The sequence below is a fragment of the Lycium barbarum genome, chromosome 5 (genome assembly GCF_019175385.1).
Source record: "Lycium barbarum isolate Lr01 chromosome 5, ASM1917538v2, whole genome shotgun sequence".
Lineage (NCBI taxonomy): Eukaryota > Viridiplantae > Streptophyta > Magnoliopsida > Solanales > Solanaceae > Lycium > Lycium barbarum.
The window spans coordinates 132,797,884-132,819,918 of NC_083341.1; the positions used below are offsets into that span (position 1 = coordinate 132,797,884).

The window sequence follows — 22,035 nt, forward strand, 5'->3', positions numbered from 1 at the left end:
GTTAAAAGCTAATTATTTGTGTAAGTTTTACTTAATTCATACCATGTTTGTATCGACATATCTCGAATACTTTGTTAAGACCATGTTGATTTTTATATCTATTGGGCCACCTAAATTATGTCATTAAGCTTGTTACTACCGAAGTTGTAAGCTTAGAGATTTATGGGGCTATACACTTTATAAAATTAAATATAAACATTCAAAAACTATATAAATCAATTCTTCTCATGCCAATATGATTAACAAAAATACATTTTAAAATGTTGCTTAAAGCTCACATAATATGTATCTCGAGAAGCGAAAAATGTAACATAAATTTGGACGGAGAAAGTATTAAGTTCGGATAGCCATAGCAAGTAGTAACCCGTAAATTTTGAATTCTAAATCTGGCTCTCTGGTTCCTCACATTATTGAACAGGCATTTGGGTTAATGAAAACATAGAAGTGAATCTCTCATTAGGAGTACTTGGAAATTGAAGAGTTTGAGGATCATTTTTCACATAACCAGAAGGTGCCTTTTTGTCATATATTCCAGGAACATAAGGATATGACACTAAATTGTCTTTCAAATATGGCCATATTTCTGCATTTTTCCCAGCATTTTGAACTTTCTTTAACGCCTTGCTTCGTTCTACATAACCGGTCACTGTCACCCTGCTTTCTTTTCTGCTTATCTCTACTGATTTCACACCTAAAAAAAAAAAAAAAGTAGAAAAAATTACAATCTAAATCAGAATAACTGTGTATTGTACATAAATTTGATAAGGACATTATATTGTAACTATCATGAAAAGTAGCCTACAATAAATTTGAAAAGCAGGTTTATGGTGTCTATTTAGTTTGATTATTTTTTCTCATAAAAAATGTCTATTTAATTTAGTTTGTTGAGACACAAGTTAAGGTCCATTTATGAAAGATATATGTGTGTCTTATCACCAAATAATAATATCTATTTGATTCGTATATTATCTGTCTTTAAAGTTTTATATGTACTTCTAAAAGACGTTTAATAACTTTAATTACAATTAAGATTATTAATTTGAACTATTATTTATCTCTTCCTTAAACATCTTACTTATTAATGAACACACCATATAATAAGAATAGAATAGAAATAAAAAAGTAATAAATGAGATCTGGTTCCTGTAAAGAATTAAAATTTTGAAACAAATTCAGTTTGCAGGAAAAAAATTTGATATTTTTATATGTTGTCTATGATATAAAACTCAAATAACATTTCATGCAAGAAGAGGAGGTAAAACTTAATCACACAGGATGTTTACATCAAACAAATGCAGCTTATTATAGCTAAAGGGTTAATTTGATGAAGTGAAAATATATATTAATCAATTATCGTAAGTGATAGTTATATATATATATATATATATATATATATATATATATATATATATATATATATACACACACTAGCCATATATGCCCGTGCACCGAATATGTTTATTCACTTTAATTAGCCTGTCTTTAAGTTTTGTATTTTGTAAATAATTTTAAAAAAATTGTGATAGCCATGCAATGCAAATTTGTACCAAAAGTTACATAAATTGCACACTTTAACCAACTACTTTTTTATGCCACTTAGACATTTGTCATAGTCTCTCTCCAATAGACTATTTTCAAGAATATTTATTAGAAAGGGTTAATTTTATTTTGATTTTATAAATGAACAAGTAATTTGGACACATATATATTATATTTTCAAGAACGCGAAAAGTCAAGAGTGAACAAGGAAAAGTGCACGAAGGAAATAAATGTGTCAGATAATTAAAATTGAAGTACATACATCTATGGAATAAATATTAAGTACTATGACATATTAGAAATGTCCACGTTGGATTAACAAATAGTTGGGTAAAGTGTATAAGTTATATAACTTATGTTACAAGCATTCATTGCGTGTATAATTTGTTAAGCTTTTGGTACAAGTTTGGGCAGCTGTATTCGTACCCCCAAGCCACTTAGATATATTAGGAATATGGGAAGAAAATAAATATTTAACAAAAACATGATAAGTCAAAAGTGAACAAGTAAAAGTGTACGGAGTAAATAAATATGTATCGGAGAATTAAAATAGAAGTTTACACGTGTATACATGAGAAGAGAATAAATATTCAGTACTATGACATATATCCACATGAGATTTATTAATTCTTAAAGAATGTGAAAAGTCAAAAGTTGAACATATTAAAGTGCACGGATGAAATAAATTTGTGTAGGAGAATTAAAATTTGAAGTGCATACGTCTATACATGAGAAGAGAATAAATATTGAGTACTATAACATATGTCTACGTCGGATATAAAAATAGTCGGACAAAATGTACAAGTTATATAGCTCATGGTACAAACATTCATTGCATGTACAATTTGTGAAGCTCATAGGAAGAAAATAAATATTTAGCAAAAACGTGAAAAGTCAAAATTGAATAAGTAAAAGTGCACGGAGGAAATAAATGTATCGGAAAATTAAAATAGAAGTGCACACGTGTACACATGAGAAGAGAATAAATATTCAGTACTATGGCATATATCCACGTAGGATTTATTAATTCTTAAAGAATGTGAAAAGTCAAAAGTGTACAATTTGTGAAGCTTTTGGTACAAGTTTGGGCAGCTGTGTTCGTACCCTCAAGTCACTTATATATATTAGAAACATGGGAAGAAAATAAATATTCAGCAAAAACGCGAAAAGTCAAAAGTGAACAAGTAAAAGTGCATGGACGAAATAAATATGTATCGGAGAATTAAAATAGAAGTGCCCACGTATATACATGAGAAAAGAATAAATATTCAGTACTATGACATATATCCATGTGGAATTTATTAATTCTTAAAGAATGTGAAAAGTCAAAAGTGAACATATTAAAGTGCACGGACGAAATAAATTAGTGTATGAGAATTAAAATTTGAAGTGCATACGTCTATACATGAGAAGGAAATAAATATTAAGTACTATAACATATGTCTACGCAGTATATAAAAATAGTTGGATAAAGTATACAAGTTATATAGCTCATGATACAAGCATTCATTGTGTGTACAGTTTGTAAAGCTCATGGGAAGAAAATAAATATTCTGCAAAAACGTGAAAAGTCAAAAGCGAACAAGTAAAAATGCACGGAGAAAATAAATATGTGTCGGAGAATTAAAATAGAAGTACACACGTGTATACATGAGAAGAGAATAAATATTCAGTACTATGACATATATCCCCGTGGGATTTATTAATTCTTAAAGAATGTGAAAAGTCAAAAGTGAACATATTAAAGTGCACGGGCGAAATAAATTTGTGTAGGAGAATTAAAATTAAACTGCATATGTCTATACATGAGAAGAGAATAAATATTCAGCTAGTATATGAAAAGTAAAAAATGAACAAGTAAAAGTGCACGGATGAACTAAATGTGTCGGAGAATTAAATTTGAAGTGCATATATCTATACATGAGAGAGAATAAATATTAAGTACTATGACATATGTCTACGTGAGATATAAAAATAGTTAGATAAAGTATACAAGTTATATAGCTCATGGTACAAGCATTCATTGCGTGTACAATTTGTGAAGCTCATTGTACAAGTGGGGGCAGCTGTGTTCGTACCCCCACCGCACTTATATCTAATGAAAATTTTAATGTATATTAATTTGGTGTAAACAACTATGGCAGATAAACATTTTTGCCAGAATAAGGAATATTGTCAATCTGTTTAATGCATGAGGGAGATATTACAGAGAGGGGATGAACCTTTCATGGAGGAAATGGCATTTCTAACTTTCCATTCACAGCCATCACAGTCCATTTTACCTTTATTTCAACTGTTTGAAAAATAATGTATAGCCATTTTTGCAAAATTAGATTTAAAACAAAAGATCTTACAATTAATAATAGATGCATAAAAAAGAAGAAAGAGATAAAGATAAAAAGAGGAGTAATTAAGCAAGTACTTTCATGGATTTGAGCTTGTTTTTCCTTCTATTTGAAACTTCAAACATGCCTGATATTTGATCAAGAACACCCATTCTTTTTAAAAAATAATTTCTTACCACTTCCTTATTATTCTTTCTTCTGTTTTCTTAGAAGAAGAAATAAGAGTTGTGGGTGTGGGAGGCAGAGGAAGTGGAGATATATTGGTAACTAAGTTTATATGTCGCTATTTATACCAACAGTTTTGTGGAACAAGACTCGAGACGAGAAGTAGACGCATGCAAGTTAAAGTAATACTTAAGCTCAAGAAAATGACTTGCTTCAATTTTGATTTGCTATAAATTTATGTCCATATATATATATATATATACACACCAATAATATTGAAGCCACTAGCTTAAGTATATTTAATGAAATGAATGAATTATTATTGATAGATATTAAGAAGATAGTGATGAGGTATTGAGAAGATAGTGATGCTGTCCTAATGTGTTTTCTTGCTGTCCTAATGTATTTTCTTCATTAGACCAATCATATCTTCAACTTCTTTTAATTCTTCTCCCTCAACTATTCCAAATTAATCCAATAGAGTAAATGCTTTTGCATTAAATATATTCGGCAGCAGTGTTAGAATCGAAATTACTAGCTGTCATGCAAAAATTAACAAAGTAAATCTCAGATGACAATAAATAAGACAGGAAAAAAAATGTCAAAAGAGACCTAGTAATTTGGCATAGTTTGATCAATTGACTTAAACACGAGCAATTTACTAAATATATAAAAGAGAGTACAAACTATCGAGTGAATAACTTCACAAACTTTACTCTTAATTAAAGAGGTTTATGTTCTCCTCTGAACAAAAATTTCTTAACGACTACATTGTGGATATTGTTAAGTGAGAAGGAAGGAATTTCAATTTATAGGACTCTAAAATCTAATTCAAGAAAAGAATTAGCCAAATATGAAAGATTTATATACTATCGATTATGATATATATTTTACTTTTTAAGAAAAATTAAAATGAAAATATGATAATAAAATGAGGGCAAACATCTAACAAGCAGCTCTATATGAGCCTCCAACTTCATGTCAATTTTTTTTTTTTTAATTTTTTTGTTTCGTAGACACACATATCATATTATAGTTATGGACTTCTCTAATAACCTTGTGAAGTTGAGAAAATATTGAAGCCAATTCCAATTCAAAAGCGGAAATAAATAAAAGGAAACTTTTTTCTTTGTTGTTTGCGAGTGTTATTGAGATTTAGATCATTTCTAGGAAGGATTAGACCTAATAGTATAAATACATGCTAGCTAGGATTTATTAAGTAGGACAGAACATATAACCTAAGAGTATTCAATCTTGTAGCTTACTTTCTCCCTTGATGTTAATAAAGTGTTGGCCGTTCTCCGTAGACTAGGATCACATCCATCCGAACCACATTAATTACTGTGTTTTTATTGTTTCGGCGCTAACAATTTGTATGAGAAGCGTACAGTTCGTGAGATATAGGAGACGAGGAGACTATGACATCTATGAAGTTTGAGGTAGTGAATTTTGATGGGAGAAGTAATAACTTCAACATATGGAAGATCAAGATCATGACGTTGTTACAAAGAGAAGGATTAGTCTATGCTTTGGACTACTCATACCCCGAAAATACGAAAGAGGCCGAGAAGCAGAAGATTGAGATGGATGCGTTTAGCGCAATTCAATTATCCTTGTCAGATAGCGTGTTATGAAGTCAGTACTGAGGAAACGACTGCAAATTTGTGGAAGAAACTTGAAGATCTCTACCACAAGAAATCAGTAACAACTAGAATGTTGTTAAGGCAGCATTTACACATCTTCAAGATGAAGACAAGTACAACTTTACAGGATCATCTTGATGCTTTTAATAAATTGGCTATGGATCTTACTCATGCTGATATTAAAGTTGGAGATGAAGAACTCACGTGCACTCTATTGTTTTTATTATCACGGGCGTACAAAGACGTAGTTAATTCAATGATGTACAGTAAGGAAGCGGTCATATTACAGATGTTAAGACATGCATTGAATTCGGATGAATTAAGAAACCATATCAACAATGGTGAGAAAGAGGACCATGGTAAGGGTTTGACGGTTAGAGCTCGAGCCAAAGAGTGAGAGGAAAATCAGTAGCTAGGTCAACGTCTAGGAAAATAGTGAGTAGGAAGGATGCTGAATGTTGGTGTTGTCATCAAAAGGGTCATTTTGAGAGGGATTGCCTGAATAATAAGATTGATAAAACAACAGCCAGTGCATCTATGGTTCAAGTAGCTCAGACATCTGGAGAAGATTATGCGCTAACTGCTTCAACAGATGACATTCAACTTGTACCTTTCACATATGCTTCATAAAAGATTGGTTTACTAGTTACGAGTAGACGAGTGAGACTGTATTTATGGGTAACGATGCAATATGTGAAATAGCAGGCATTGGTTCAGCCCGTATACGGTGTTATGATGGCATCATAAGAACTTTGTCTAGTGTTTGACATATTCCTGATATGAAAAAGAATCTAATCTCTCTTGGTACTTTTGATAAGCTCGGATATAAGCATGTGGGTGAATGTGGAATCTTCAAGGTGACCAAGGGTTCTCTGGTCATGTTAAAGGCCAAACTGGAGGGTGGTCTTTATGTATTTATGGGCAGCACCATTCTAGGTACTGCGAATGCTGCAACCTCACAGTTATCAGATGATGACAAAGCTAAGATGTGGCATATCAGATTAGCTCCCATGAGCGAGAGGGGGTTAGTAATTTTAAGCAACTGAAACCTTTTGAAAGGTGAGAAGATTAGTACACTTGAGTTTTGTAAGCATTGTGTCCTTGGAAAGCAAAAACGGGTCGGCTTTAGCACGGGCAAGCACAAAACTGAAGGGGTACTCGACTACATTCATTCAGATTTTAGGGTCTATCTCAATGTCATTCAAATTTATAGGGTCTATCTCAAGTTTCATCCCATGGCTTGGAGTTTTGTAATGAAGAGTTTAACAATTTCTGTAAAATTCATGGTGTATTGAGACATAGAACTGTTAGGCATACACCACTACAGAATGGAGTAGCTGAAAGGATAAGCCGCACTCTTCTTGAGAAAGCACGACGTATGCTCTCTAACGCCAAGGTGCCTAAGGAGTTCTAGGCAAAGGCAGTAAATACTGCTCGTTGTTGTTAATTGTTCTCCAGCATCGGTGATTGACTTTAAAACTCCAAATGAGGTATGGTCAGGTAAACCATCCGATTACTCGTACTTAAGAATCTTTGGATGTCCCGTATACTATCATGTAAGTGATGGAAAACTAGAACCTAGAGTTCAAAAAGGTTTATTTATGGGATATGCTGACGGGGTAAAAGGATATAGAATATGGAGTTTAGATCCTCTTAAGTTTGTAATCAGTAGAGATGTTATTTTTGATGGGGCCTCTATGCTTGATCTTGGAAAGACTTCTATTGGGTTTGTAGGACAGAAAGTTCTTAAAACAGAAACGGTGGAGGACAATATGAAACTCACCGAGCAAGAGGATCAAGTGACTCAGGTGGAGTCAGATAATGAAAAAGCTCACAGAGTAGTACCTGAAGGTGAACCATACAGTATAACTACTGGAAGGGGCAAATGAACTCCGAAGCCTAATCCAAAATATTAATCTCAGCTTTCACAAGCTAATCTTGTGGCTTATGCATTAGCTACTACCAAGGAGGAAATAAAAGATCTGGAACCCTCAAGATATACAAAAGCTACTATGTGTGGTGAAGCTGATCAATGGTATTTAGCCATGGCCGAAGAGATAGAATCTCTTCACAAGAACCAGACATGGGATTTTGGTGAGTCTACCAAATGTGAAGAGAACTGCTGGTTGCAAATAGGTCTTCAGAAAAAAAGATGGCATTCGGAGTGTAGAAGATGCTGAATACAAAACGAGATTGGTTGCTAAGGGCTTTTGTCAGAAGGAGGAAATCAACTATAATGAGATTTTCTCACCAGTCGTGAAGTATAGCTCAATTCGTTTGTTACTAACTATGGTTGCCCATTATGACTTGAAGCTTCATCAGTTTGATGTCAAGATTGCATTCTTACATGGTGAACTTGAAGAGGTGATCTTCATGAATCGGCCCGAGGGTTTCCTTATTAAAGAAAAAGAAGACTAGGTTTATTAATTGAAGAAATCTTTGTATGGTTTGAAACATTCACCATGATAGTGGTACAAGAGATTTGATGCGTTCATGATTACTAAAGGTTTCTCGAGAAGTGCATTTGATAGCTGCGTGTATCACATGATGGTATCTGGTAATTCAAATAGTTATTTACTATTATATATTGATGATATGCTTAATGCTGCTAACAATATGACAGAGATAAATGATTTGAAGAAACTGCTAAGTAAGGAATTTGACATGAAAGATTTAGGTGAAGCTAAGAAAATCCTTGGAATGGAGATTCACAGGAAGAACGGTGAGGTACATCTCTCACAAAAAAAGTATATTGAGAAGGTAGTTCAGAGGTTTGGCATGAATAAATGTAAACCCATTACTTTATTGTTAGCACAACATTTCAAACTTTCTTCTTTGATCGCACCACAATCAAAGGAAGAGGTGGAGTACATGTCAAAAGTTTCTTATTCTAGTGTAGTTGGTAGCATTATGTATGGTATGGTTTGCACTCGGCCTGATATTGCTCAAGCAGTGAGTGTGGTAAGTTGATTCATGTCTAATCCGAGTAAGACACGTTGGGAAGCAATTAAGTGGATATTGAGATATCTTACAGGTTCTTTGAATGTTTGTCTAATTTTTTGTAGGATGAGAAATGAAGGCTTCTCAGTCCTTGGTTATGTGGATTCTGATTTTGCAGGTGATCTTGATAGAAGGAGATCAACAACGAGCTATATCTTTACTCTTGCAGGTAGTGCCATAAGTTGGAAGACAATTGTCCATTCTGTAGTTGCTTTGTCCACAACAGAAACTGAATATATGGCAGTAGCAGAAGCAGTAAAGGAGGCTATATAGTTGAAAGGTTTGGTGTCAGAATTGAGTAGGGTTCAACATGAACTAACTCTAAAATGTGATAGCCAGAGTGTTGTTCACTTGATAAAAAATCAGAGATTTCATGATCACACCAAACACATTGATATCAGATTCCATTTTATTCGTGATGTTGTTGAACAAGGCACGGTTAAATTCTTGAAGGTTGACAGCAAGGACAAAGCAGCGGATATGTTAACCAAGGTAGTTCCTCATGTCAAGTTCAGTCATTTTATGAATTTGGCAGGAGTTCGCATCAACTGATGCGTCAAGACGGAGAAAGGCAAGGCAAGGTAGAGCTATTAGTATGTACAAGGTTTCGGTTAGTGTCTCTTATTTCCTACACGGAGTTAGCTCACGTAGGCTTAGAGGCATTGGACTGCGACGTTCATATGGAAGCTTGAAATTCATCTCAAGGTGGGGATTGTGAAGTTGAGAAGATATTCAAGCCAGTTGCTACTCAAAAGCGGAAAGAAATAAAAGGAAACTTTTTTCTTTGCTGGTTTTCGATTGTTATTAGTATTTAGATCCTTTCTAGGAAAGGATTAGACCTAGCCAGTTAGGATTTATTAAGTAGGACAGAACATAGAAATATTCAGTCTTGTAACTTGACAGAACATAGAAGCTAAGCGGTCGTTTGGTAGGTAGCCAAAATTATCCCGGGACTAATTTATCCCATATCTTGGGATTATTTTATCCTATCTAGGAGATGGGATAAAATAATCCTAGAATAAGTGGGATAAGAAGGGATATCCCAGCTTATACCATGCACCAAACGACCCTTAAGAGTATTCAATCTTGTAACTTACTTTCTCCCTTGATTTTAATAAAAATACCAGCCGTTCTCTGTGAACTAGAGATCACATCGATCCGAACCACATTAATTATTGTGCTTTTATTGTTTCCGCGCTAATAATCCTTAATCCCATTTTTGTCTTCTATATAATACTCAGGAAAACGCTAACAATGCAACTATTCATATACCATGTCCATGCAGTGTTAACAATATTATCTTTGCACGCCTATGTGAAAATACATAATCAAATTACTGAATATGTTTCTAAAGAACACGCTTTAGTTGAATATTGAATATATATATATATATATATACATACATTGAAATCATGAAGACTAAATAAAAAAAGAAAGGGAAAGGGATTATATTTACTATATGTCAAAAATTGATGGCATCCCATCTAATAATCGACAGGGTCGGCTCAAGAGAGTCGGTGGCCTAAAGTCGGAATCTAAAAGGAGGTGTATTTATTTAGTAAAACTTTAATGTATTTTATTTGTTATTTATTCTTATAGCCTTTTTAAATTTGTTTTTTTCATTCAATTAACGCTATAGTCAATTCGTGTAATTTTTCATGAGACATTAATTGAATCACGAGTCTTATATTCTATGTTACGATCATTTCATCGATTTAGTTTTTTTTTTTCCTTTTGTTCAAGTGATTGTTACTAAAAACTTTTCAAAATTATTTTATAAGCAACGGAAACATTTAAAAATAGAAGTAGGACTTCAGGCCAATAAGATTATCATCTTCTACATATAAATATTTTCATATCACTTTAACTATAAAAATAGATTAAAACAGTCAGTGACTATTATGCCTTAAAAATATTTAAGGGCTTAATAATATCTTTTCTATTCTAATTGTTTAATAATCTACTTAGCTTGAGCTTGAAAAATATCTAAAAAGGCACTCAAAGAGTTATAGAAGATCTTACAAAGTCAAAATTATAAACTAGATTCATTTAAGTTGAAGTGAATTAAACCATATTACAAAGTAAGAAGTACTACAACAACAACAACATGCCCAGTATATTCGCACATGCTTGGTGGGGGAGAGGGGGGGGGGGGGGGGGGGGGTTACAAAGTAGGAAGTAATTATAAATTTAATTGGCTACAACTTCTAATTGTAATATAATTACATCAATCATATTTCTAAAAAGTAGCATAAACTTTGAATATATATATATATATATATATATATATATATTCGAAGTAATAATTGATAATTAATTGGCAGTAAAATTATCTAGAAAGTTATCTATCACTAATAATAAATATATAATTTTTTAAAATCATATATATATAATACCAATTATTTTGGGACCCTAATATATTTGGGGCCTAAAGTCACTACTTTGTGGCTTTAGGCTTCAGCCGGCCCTGATTATCGACCAACTTCAATGGTCACAGTGAGCTCATTGTTGGAGACAATATTAGACTTAGCAGCAGAAGAAGAAGATGTGTTATTATTGGCATATTTTCTAGTCATAAAAGATGGTTGATTTGGGCTTGGTAGAGAAATAATATTTTCGCTACCAAGCATCATAACTATATTTGATGTGTTGGGTCGATCTTTTGGATCTTCTTGTACACACAAAAGCCCAATATTAAGGTATTTGATTGCTTCTTCTTCGTTGCATGATTCATGTAGTGATTGATCCACTAAGTCCATGGCCTTATCTTCTTTCCATAATCTCCATGCCTAAAATAGTACACACATGTTAATACAAAATAGCAATAGGGCGGATATATTTACTTGAGCCCTGTAATTGAATAATAGCCTTCATGAAAATTCAAATTTCATAGATAGTGTCTTGAATTAACAATAACTAACTTTCAATTATAGGGACTGCAAGGTGTCTATTGTTAATTTTATCCCAACACATTAGAAAAATTACTACCATATATAAGGGATAATGCAAAGAATTTTGTAGTACTTAGTTAGATCGTAACTATCTTGTTAGCTTATCAACTAAAAGGTTTGCTCTTTCAAATATGCCTTTATATTTGCTAATTATTACTTCATCTACCAAACTATATTTCCATTAAATTAAGATACTTTCAAACCCTTTTTGATAATACATAGCCCCTTAAACTAACCTTTTGTAGGTGAAGTATTTATTATAAATTTAAGGTATGTCATATTTTTGCCCTTATTTTATTTCTTATTCATTTAGGTTGTCACATTCAATTTGATAAATATAGTGAACTTCGAGCCCTTTAAAATGCTTGAAAATTGTGAATGGTGATAATGTCATATAATAGAAATAATTATGCACAAAGATGATGATGATGATAATAATAACTTTGAAGAGCTCATTTGGATTAAGGGAGTACTCCATCGATCAAACCTTTTTAGTAATTTAAAATACCATTAAATTCTATGGATCTTATCTTTAGTAGAAAAAAGTTATTTTGAAAATATAAATTTAGGTTTAATGACTTAACACAATTATACAATAGAAAATAAATTTCAATCTCTTTAAAAATTAAGAACCTTTAAATTTTATTCAATTTGCTTAATTAGGTGGGATAAAAAAAATGAAATGGGAAAAAGTTTTATAAGTGATCATCTCCTCAATCCCATATTTATTAAATATTGTTAATTATCACATACTATTCAAATAAAGATACCAATTTTTTCTTGCAAACAATTTAATTTGTCAAACACCATATAATCCTTATTGGTTGAGTAAAAAAAATTTCTTTTAAGAATAGAGCATCAATGAGTCGATGACAAACTTAATTAATTTGTGAACTTTGTTTAATGAATTTAAATTTCATCTAAACCTAGATTTAATCACTATATTTCTCTGGCATAAATCATTGTCACATGAAATTATAAGTAACTGATCATAAATACCACAACAATGTATTTCTATCTCGAAATTTTATATGTTCACAAATTTATAAAATATTAAAATGTCTTTTACAATTTATGATTATAGTCGTTTGAAATCATTTTGCATACTTTAAATTATATTAGTAAACATCAAGTAATCTTTGTCCCTTGTTATCTGCTTATCCCCTAACAAACTTGGTGTAATGACCCCCCCCCCCCCCCTCCGCCGGTCGTTATGGTGTTTTTAACCCTTTATCGTTGTTGATCCTTCCCCAAGTCCCGTTAATATGATCTATGACTTAATGAAGTCATTGGGTTGGTTCCCGCAAAGTTCGAGTGTAAATTGAGTCATTGATGGAGAAATTAGTTAAGTTAACGAGTTAGAATTGACCATGGTCAATGTCAGCATGATCCCATGTCAATGTTCCAACAAGGCAATATGATGATTTTGAACTTGTCGACAAGTTTTGGTGAGGTTCCGAAGAGTTTTAGATGTGTTTGGATTTTGTCGCGCTCGTATTCGATGTTTTCGTCGTAGGCCTTGGCTAGAAAGGTCTCCATACTGATCAAATGACCTTTTTTTGTGTGAGGATTTAACCATTAGATCCGTATCTTAATTACGAAGCTATAGCAAAAAGATTCGTCGCGTTTCGCCTCCGCATAAGGGAGTTATGACCATTTTTATGCGTACTGTTCCAGGAGGTCCGCTGTAGCAGACTCAGGGCCGCCGTAGCGGGACCGCCGCAATGACCGACGGGGGCAAAAAACCCTATTTTTATATTCCAACTCCGAACCATTACCCATAAGACTCCGAAGTTAGTTTTCAAGAGAGAAAGAGGCAAAACTTCATTCCATTAATTGGTGATGAAAGCATATTGGAGGGTAAGTTCCCCCCCTCCCCCCCCCCCCCCCCCCCCCCCCCCCTTCCCTTTTATTTGTTCCTTTTCCTTTCTTCTTCAATTTCCATGATTAGTTTAAGGTCCATCAGTGCTGGGTGAAAATCCTAGAACCCTAGAATTAGTAAACCCTTAGATAATTGATGGGTTGTTGATTTTGTTGTTGATTAATCATCTAGGAGTATAGATTATCACTTTCTAGGAAGGGAATTTGATTTCTTATGGTTGAAATTGCATGTTGAGACTTAGGGTTCTAATAAAAATGAGAACTTTGTCCTAAAATTTGTTTGAAAGGGTAGAATTGATTAGAAACCCATGAATTGAAGGTTAATGATTGTAGGGATAGAAGTTATGATAAATTCACCATTAAAGGATGGTTTCATCCATTGAAAATGGTAGAAGTAAGTGGATCTTCTTCCCCAAATTGTTGTTCTTGTTTAAATACACGAGTTGTTGCTTACTTTGCATCATATTGTTACACTTTGACCGTTCTGAGGTGCTTCGAAAACAGAAGGCTCGTGTGGAGTAGTTTGTGGCTCCTGTTCTGCATTCGAGGTAGGTTACGGTTTACTTTAGTTAGACTTTGATTAGCGAAACATATATATTGTGTAGAATTGATAGGAGAAAGCATGACTAGGTCTTCGAATATGGTGTTTGATTGAATATTATCTAGGTTGGTATGACTTCTGATTATGCGGGATTGTCGCCATTACTTTATGTATTGATAGGAGGTGCACTTGTGGTGATATGGGAAGAAAGGAGTTAATGTATACTCGTGATGTTGATTGTGGCTTGCTGCCCTGTTAGTATGATTAGGTTGTTACCTTGATTGTTGTTATTGTGATTAGTGTTGTAGTCAAATCTCTCTTATTGTGACACGCATCTTCGGAGAAAGGAAGGATAATGAGTTTAGATGTGAATCATGATATAGACTTATGATAGTACACAGATGAAATCTTGATTATGACTTACTGTTGATAACGATATCGTGCATGGCATGCATTCTCATTCATACGCATATTAATATTGAATTATGACTTGGTGTTGATGATGACATATGAGAAAATGGAGCATCTTGGTGATACAAGACTTTGTTGGGAGGTGTACGTGTTATGTTTGAAAGTAAAGAGGGACATAGACCCTTATGTTGGTTGAGATGGTTGGTATGATTCATTTCATGGTTGAGCTGATTTATCTAAGTCTTGATATGACTTGTGGCCTTGTGACTTGTACCTTTATTGTTATTTTGTTTGCATTGTTTTACCCTGCTTACGCTCATTTATGCATTCATACATGATGGAAAGTGATGTGAAATTAGTGAAGAAGTTAATATAATCTTCTTGTTGAACTTGTGATACTATTTGATAAATGGTACTTGATAAATCGATCACTGAAACTGATATATATGGAAAGGCACATTTGACGGGGGTGAGGATGTGACTTAGATTAAAGGCACATTTGACAGGGGATGAGGATGTGGGCTAGTTGTGAGCTCGTGGTCCGAGGTTCGTTCTGGAACGAGTAGTACATAGACACCATGGGTCCCCAGCAGGTCATGACTATTGGGCGAAGACACCAAAGCATGTGTGTACACGAGTGATGAGTGACTGAGGAGTGAGGTATTTGGCCAATACATTACATTGCATTGCATTGCATGCACTTCATCATATTTTGCATTGCACATCATTACATTTTATTATGTATTATTATATGCTCATTTAGTTCTGATTTTGGTATGGTTTGTTGAATGGCTATTATGATATAGATATGATCATTGACTGCGTGAAATTGTGGATTAGTGATTCTACCTAGGGTCGGAACTTGGACTTGTGATTATCAGGTGAGATTATTGAGACTTGACAGACTTGTGGTTTAGAAGCTTCATCTTAAGCTGAGACTCAGTTATGGGATGTTCTGTGACTTGGATTTGAATATTAATTGCCTATCTGTTTATCTTGTTGATTTTATACTTATATGCATGAGCTAATCTTAGTCGGCCTACATAGTGTTTGTACTGATACTACCTTGCTGTACCCTTTTTGAGTGCAGATTGTGTTCCAGAGATTTCACTTAGACTACATCTCTAGCTTATTTTCTCGATCAGATCCGAGGGTGAGCTTCTACCCATGCCATGCCACCTGAAGATCTCTCTTTCTGAATGTCTACTTTAAATTGCAGACATTATTTATTAATATATTTGACATATATTTCATTCTTTAGATATTGTTGGTTAGAGTCCTTGTACGATGACTTTTAGATTTTGGGGATGTAATAGTTAAAACTTCCACACTTATATTATTTATCGATTGTTAGAGTATAAATGATTAAAGAAGTTGAAATTGGCTAGTGATAATGGGTTAACGGGTAAGGGTTCAGCTACTAGTGATAATAAGGTAGGTGCCCGCACGATTGGTAATTTGGGTCGTGACACTTGATTTCTTATAAATAATTCTTTCAGTAAATTATCTAATGATGTGATCAAAAAACTTAAATATTGAATAATACATGATTAAAAAGTGATCATCTTAAAAAAAGTGCTACCTAAAAATCATAATACAAAGTATTTTTTTCAATTAAAACCATTATGAAGTTGAAGAACAGCCTTGGCATCACTGGTAAAGTTGCTGCCTTGTGACAAGGAGGTCAGAGGTTCGAGTCGTGGAAACAACTTCTTCTAGAAAGCAGGGTAAGGTTGCATACAATAGACATTTGGGTCTGACCCTTTCTCCAAACCCCACGCATAGCTAGAACTTAGTGTACCGGACTGTTCTTTTAAAAAAAAAAAAACTATAATGAAGTATTTTATTACTTTGATCTTGGGCGCAGGCTCATCACGGGCTCTCCAGGACTTGTATAAATATATGAGACGATAAGAAGTGAGTTTAAGTATCCAATAGCAAGAAATTTCTGATAGTAGGTCTCTGATGATTAAATCTGAAGCCTCTAATATCAAGCGTGTTTTTAGAGAAGGAAATCTGGTGATAATTTCGCAAGAAAAAGTTTTAGTGGAAATGACGAAGATAGTATTTTATTTTTTGGAAATCCAACCCCCTTTGGTTCTGGCACATTATGTATTAGTGCTAGATTTAAAATGGACAAGTTTCACTAGTGATAGACAAGTTTCACGAGAAATGTCCCTAGTTACAATAGTCGTAATATATATGATGCACTAAGCAAATCAAGAATTTTTAAGTAGTTCTTCACTTACATGGCCTAAGAGGTTCGTCGACACTTCTTCTTGGTGAATAAATCCGGTATTCCTTCTTCCACTGATAATCTCGAGTATAACTATTCCAAAACTAAATACATCCGATTTAATTGAGAATAATCCATCTATTGCATATTCCGGAGCCATATAACCACTGCATAAATAGTATATAAAAAAACATATTCATGAACAAGAAATAAACAATATTGCCTATTTGAATTTCAAAATCATGTCAAGAGGACAATAGGAATTAGGACGACTTACTAGGTTCCAACCACTTTATTTGTATTTCCCTGTGTAATTTTCCCTTCAACAACCCTTGCTAAGCCAAAATCTGATATTTTGGGATTTAACTCTTCGTCCAATAATATATTACTTGTTTTGAGATCTCTATGAATGATCCTTAATCTTGAATCATGGTGCAGGTAAAGAAGTCCTCTAGCAATTCCCTCTATTATTTCAAATCTCTTACTCCAATCCAATATCATGCATCGTCTTCGATCTTGTGGAGTCGTCATGCAAAGAAATAATCAAAGACTTTAACTTATATACACTAATAATATAAAGACATTTTACACTATCAGATCAGTAAAAAAATACTAACCAAATATGAAGGTGTCTAGACTTTTGTTTGCCATATACTCATAGAGTAAAATCTTTTCACTTGATTGGAAACAATAACCCAAAAGTCTAACAAGATTTCTATGTTGAAGCCTTGCAATCAGTATTACTTCATTCTTGAATTCATTTATGCCTTGTTCAGAATGACTTGATAGCCTCTTCACTGCAATTTCTCTTCCTCCTGAAAATATGCCCTATAACAAATTTTACCAGTGTCTTATTAATTCCAATCAAAAAATGGTGTATTATATAAGGAGTTACTTGATAATAACATGACACAATTTTCAAAAAAATGAGTATGTTGGTTAGGCGCATCGATTCTACTGCAAACTGTTTAGCATTTAAGTGGAGAAGGAATAAGGATCGAGCTCATTATCCAAACCCAAAGGCTGAATTAGGATTTGAGTTTATGGGTCCTGGATTCCTGAAAAGACATTTTATTGAGATTTGAATAAATTATTCATACATATTAAGTGAATTTTTAAACATATATAGGGTCAGAACCAAATTATTAGGTTCGACCAAACCCCATAAGCAGACTTGTGGCTCCATCCTTGTTCAAACAGGGCTTCAAACCGCACAGAACTAGCTCTCGAGAATTTCTCAATTATAAAATTAAATAGTGATATTGGGTACCTTGTAAACAGGACCAAAACCCCCTTGTCCAAGCTTATTTTGTTCTGAGAAGTCATCTGTTGCCACTAATATGCTTTCCAAACTAAAGAATGGAGCATCAATATTGCCTTTATCTTCATCCTGAATATTTATCAATTCTTTTCCTTCTCCTTCAGTATTCTGCATGAGAGATTTTGTACTACTCTCTGTATATAAAAAAACAAAAAGAAAGTGAGAAAAATAATTGAAAGATTGTGCTTCATTATAAAAAGAAAAAAAAAGAAATTTGTTGTTACCTTTGACTTTTGAGCTTCTTCTTTTTCTATAATATATGTATGTAAAGCATGAAACAAAGAGAAGTGCAGCAATTACACCAATAGGTATGGCAACTTTCAGCTTTTTTGAAGTTTTCTTTTGATGTTCACCTGCTAACGAAAGAGGAAATTTACTTAGGAAAAAACTTAGAGAAATCACAAGTTCATAAATAGACAAATAACAGAGGAGAAAAGAAAAGAAACATCTATTTTAAATCATTAATGAATGTGGTAGGACGGTTGGAATCCTCCACTCATAATCAGAGATCTCGCATTCGAGCTCTAATAATAGACGGCTTCTTGGCAGGGAGCGCTTTACTCGCTTAGTGGGTCTATCCGATGTGAAATTGGATTAGTAGGAATGCTAAGCTTCAAATACCGGATGGTTAAACTAAGTTTTTTTTTTTTTGCCTTGATAATGGAGAAAAAAGAGAAGTAATTAGTTTTTTTTTTTCTTGATAATGGAGAAAAAAGAGAAGTAATTAATAAAATTCAATTTGTATTCAAAAGAATGGTATAATCAGGTAAGTCCACTCTACCTATAGAAGAAAACATTTGGAGTACCATTATGCACAATCAAAGGTTACGGTAGAGTAATAAGTACACGTTCATCTTTAATTATAGGTCTCGGGTTCGAGCCCGAAAATAGAATCCCCTTTGGTAGGTAGGAGACATTTTACCTCCAAAAGTGCCAATTGGCACGAACCTGAATAAGTCGGATCCCAAAACAGATATTGGATCCCAAAACAGATATCAGATACCACCAAATGAGAAATCAAAAAGAAAAAGTACACCATGCATCCAAAATTTTCAAAATTAGTAGAAAATATAGCAAATCATCACCTTTGTTACTTGAAAATTCAGAAGCTGCAAGCCTGACATAAATGGTGCTTCCATTAGCATTATCTTGAGAGAGTTGTTGCAAATTCAACAGCTCTCCACTCCAAATCAAACACCCAATATTTGCACTATTATAAGAATAACCAACACAATCACAATTCTCCAAACATGCACTTTCACACTCTGCTTCATTCTGAACTCTAAAAGTTTGATTATTTGCAGGTAATCTCATATTCTTGTGCACCCAAAACCTGTCCTTTTCACTAAACTTACCACAATTCAAAATTGTTTTCCTCGTACATCCACTTGAAAAACTATTCAATCCCCAATCTTTTTCGAACTTAGGCTTAAAACCAGGCAAACAATCACATGTTGAAGCAGAGTTGTCTAGTTCATTACAAATACCAAAAGCCCCACAATAAGCAAAAACATCACAAACGCGTTTTGGATTAGTGTAAAAAACATTCCAAGCATTTGTACTATCCATCCACAAAAATTGTTTTGTTTGTCCATTGACATCAAAAACGAATCTTGAAATAAGTGCAGGATTAAAAAATTTGTACATACAATAAACCTCATCATCATTGTTAACATAGGTGTAATTAAACATAGGATTTAGTCGATATGGCACACCTGTAAAATTGTTGCCTGTCCAAGGTCCACTATTCCAATAAATCACACTATGGTTCCACATAATAACAAATTGGCCACTGTACTTATCCATGTCGACTTCATGAGTAAAGGGTCCCGGTGAAGGATCGTTCTCGTTTTTCCATGAAGTAAGGACCTGCTTCAGCCTCGTACGTTTGTTGTACCCGAATTTTGAACCAGGCATGACTGTGTGAGACGGATGATCAAAACTTGTCCATAGAAAATTCGTTGAATTTTTACTATCTCCATTACTCAATATCAAATTCCCATCATCAAATAGAGTTGCTACAACTTGGGAATTGTTAGAATTTGTGGAATTATTGATATTTGTGGACCAAAGTGTACGTGTAGTACCATTGAGGACTACCAAATTTCCATCTACAATCTTGAATTGTGCAAAATCCATTTCATATATGGAAATTGGTGTCTCTCTATTTGCAACCCAAATAACAGTTTGTACACTCAATTTTTTGTACCATATGCCTATGTAATAATTAGAATTGTTACCTGGTGCGAAGAAACCCATTTCAAAATTCCCACCTAATGAAACTACTGTTGAGGCAAATGTAATCCATTTGTTTGCATCAATTGTGTCACCAATAACTGAATTATTCTGGTTTGTTAAGGTTGATGCAGCTCCTAGGCTTTTGCGAGAGAAGCAAAAGAGTAGAAGGAGAAAGACAGAGAGAGAGGACATTTCTTTCTAGTTCCAAGGTTGTTGCACTTGGGTTTTGTGCACAAGAAAAGATTTATGAATTAGGAATATGACAAGAATGTTTTGTAAATGTTTGCCATGGTATACATATACATAAAAAGAAGAATCAATTCCTCATACGGTCGTTTAACTTATATAAAAGTCCTGCTAAAATGACTTTTGAGTTTTTTGAACAATAATCTCATCAAACTATGCTCATATTTTCAGAAAGGTAAAACATTTCATTTTTAGACATAAAACCCATTTACTTATTTTTAAATTATATAACCCATTTGAATAGTTTTATTTTATTTTCAAAATGTGAAAAATATTAATTTAAACAAACTTTTTAGAATATTTTAAAATTTTGTCAAAAGTAGAAAATAAAAGGATATAGTTGAATGATAGTATAATTAAGCATGACGCATAATTATAGGTTTTTTAACTGATTATAAATAATTTTTCCTGATATATAAAATTTTCGATTATCAAAAAAATATTTACTATTTTTATTTTCTTGGAGCTGAACTTGTAATATTTTGATTTTATTTAACTACTACAAATAAGTGTATTACAATTAATATAAGTATTTTATATTTTTAGAAAGTATATATACAATTAATTGTAAAAATGTTTTCATTTTTACGAAGTAGTTATCCAACACGATTTTTTCTTTGAGAAAATTTATCCAAACATTATACATGCATCATGCATCTATATAACGTCTCATGTGTTTCAATTATATCCAAGCACTTTCATTCAGTAAAATGTTTAAGTTTCTGCTTTGAGCAATAGAAAAAATTCAAATAGTTCAAAAGAAGTTGATATAACAAAGAAAATCTTATAGCCTACTTAAAGTCTATAACTTGAAATAATACTTTGATTTTTTTATTATTAAAACCTGAAAATATTATTTGAACAATAATTTCAGAGTACCGAAAAAATTGTGCCTAGATAATGAATTTTGTAATTTAAAAAATAGGTTAAGGGGATTATCCAAAAATGACAAACATTTACAAAAAATTCTTGTCATATTCCTAATTCATAAATCTTTTCTAGTGCACAAAAGAAGTGCAACAACCTTTATGTAATCGACACCTGTTATATACTAATTTACACCGAACTAGTTTCTTTTTGGTATTTTTATGTATTTTGTTTTTACTAGTTGTACGTTTTCACGTATTATGTAATCGACACCTGTTATGTACTAATTTATTTGTATTTATTTTAAAACTGTGAGCTGTTGAACTTTTTATGTATTATTAACTCTAAGAAGCTTATATAAATTAATAATGGATTATAACAATCAAAGCAAAATTAAAAACATACTAAATTTTTTTCAAATTGATGACTTCATAATAAATTAAAAATACAAATTAAATCATGAGTCCGAAACTTAAATGACCCAAAAACTAAGATAGTGAACCAAAATAACCCCTAATCATCATTAGAATGGAAGTCCTCAATATCGTCCTCAGAACAAAATTTTGGGTTGTTTAAGATATATCTTCTTTCTATAGATGTTAGTTCTCTACCTGTTGGTGATGCTTGTTCTTCGGCTAACTTTAACATGTA

The 22,035-nt window shown here is 32.9% G+C and overlaps 2 protein-coding genes across 5 annotated transcripts; both read right to left on the reverse strand.

Annotated features, from left to right (window-relative positions):
* Positions 1-249: 249 nt before the first annotated feature.
* Positions 250-4,036, reverse strand: LOC132642757 (heavy metal-associated isoprenylated plant protein 20-like). Its single transcript, XM_060359801.1, has 3 exons — positions 3,952-4,036; positions 3,762-3,827; positions 250-691 (listed from the first exon to the last, which is right to left on the reverse strand). Exons 1-3 carry the CDS (start codon positions 4,034-4,036, stop codon positions 408-410), a joined length of 435 nt encoding a protein of 144 aa, XP_060215784.1. The 3' UTR covers positions 250-407.
* A 6,855-nt stretch (positions 4,037-10,891) lies between these two features.
* On the reverse strand, positions 10,892-20,578 carry LOC132641630 (G-type lectin S-receptor-like serine/threonine-protein kinase At4g27290). 4 transcript variants are annotated; one of them, XM_060358673.1, is made up of 7 exons: positions 19,119-20,578; positions 18,258-18,389; positions 17,983-18,167; positions 17,330-17,540; positions 16,990-17,227; positions 16,726-16,879; positions 10,892-11,481 (listed from the first exon to the last, which is right to left on the reverse strand). In XM_060358673.1, the coding sequence occupies exons 1-7, from the start codon at positions 20,461-20,463 to the stop codon at positions 11,164-11,166; spliced, it is 2,583 nt and encodes an 860-aa protein (XP_060214656.1). In that variant the 5' UTR covers positions 20,464-20,578; the 3' UTR covers positions 10,892-11,163. The 4 variants fall into 4 exon arrangements, with proteins under 4 accessions (XP_060214656.1, XP_060214659.1, XP_060214660.1 ...); XM_060358676.1 differs by having other exon boundaries at positions 10,896-11,481; positions 19,749-20,577; XM_060358677.1 differs by having other exon boundaries at positions 10,898-11,481; positions 18,258-18,386; positions 19,749-20,577.
* Between the last annotated feature and the right edge of the window lie 1,457 nt (positions 20,579-22,035).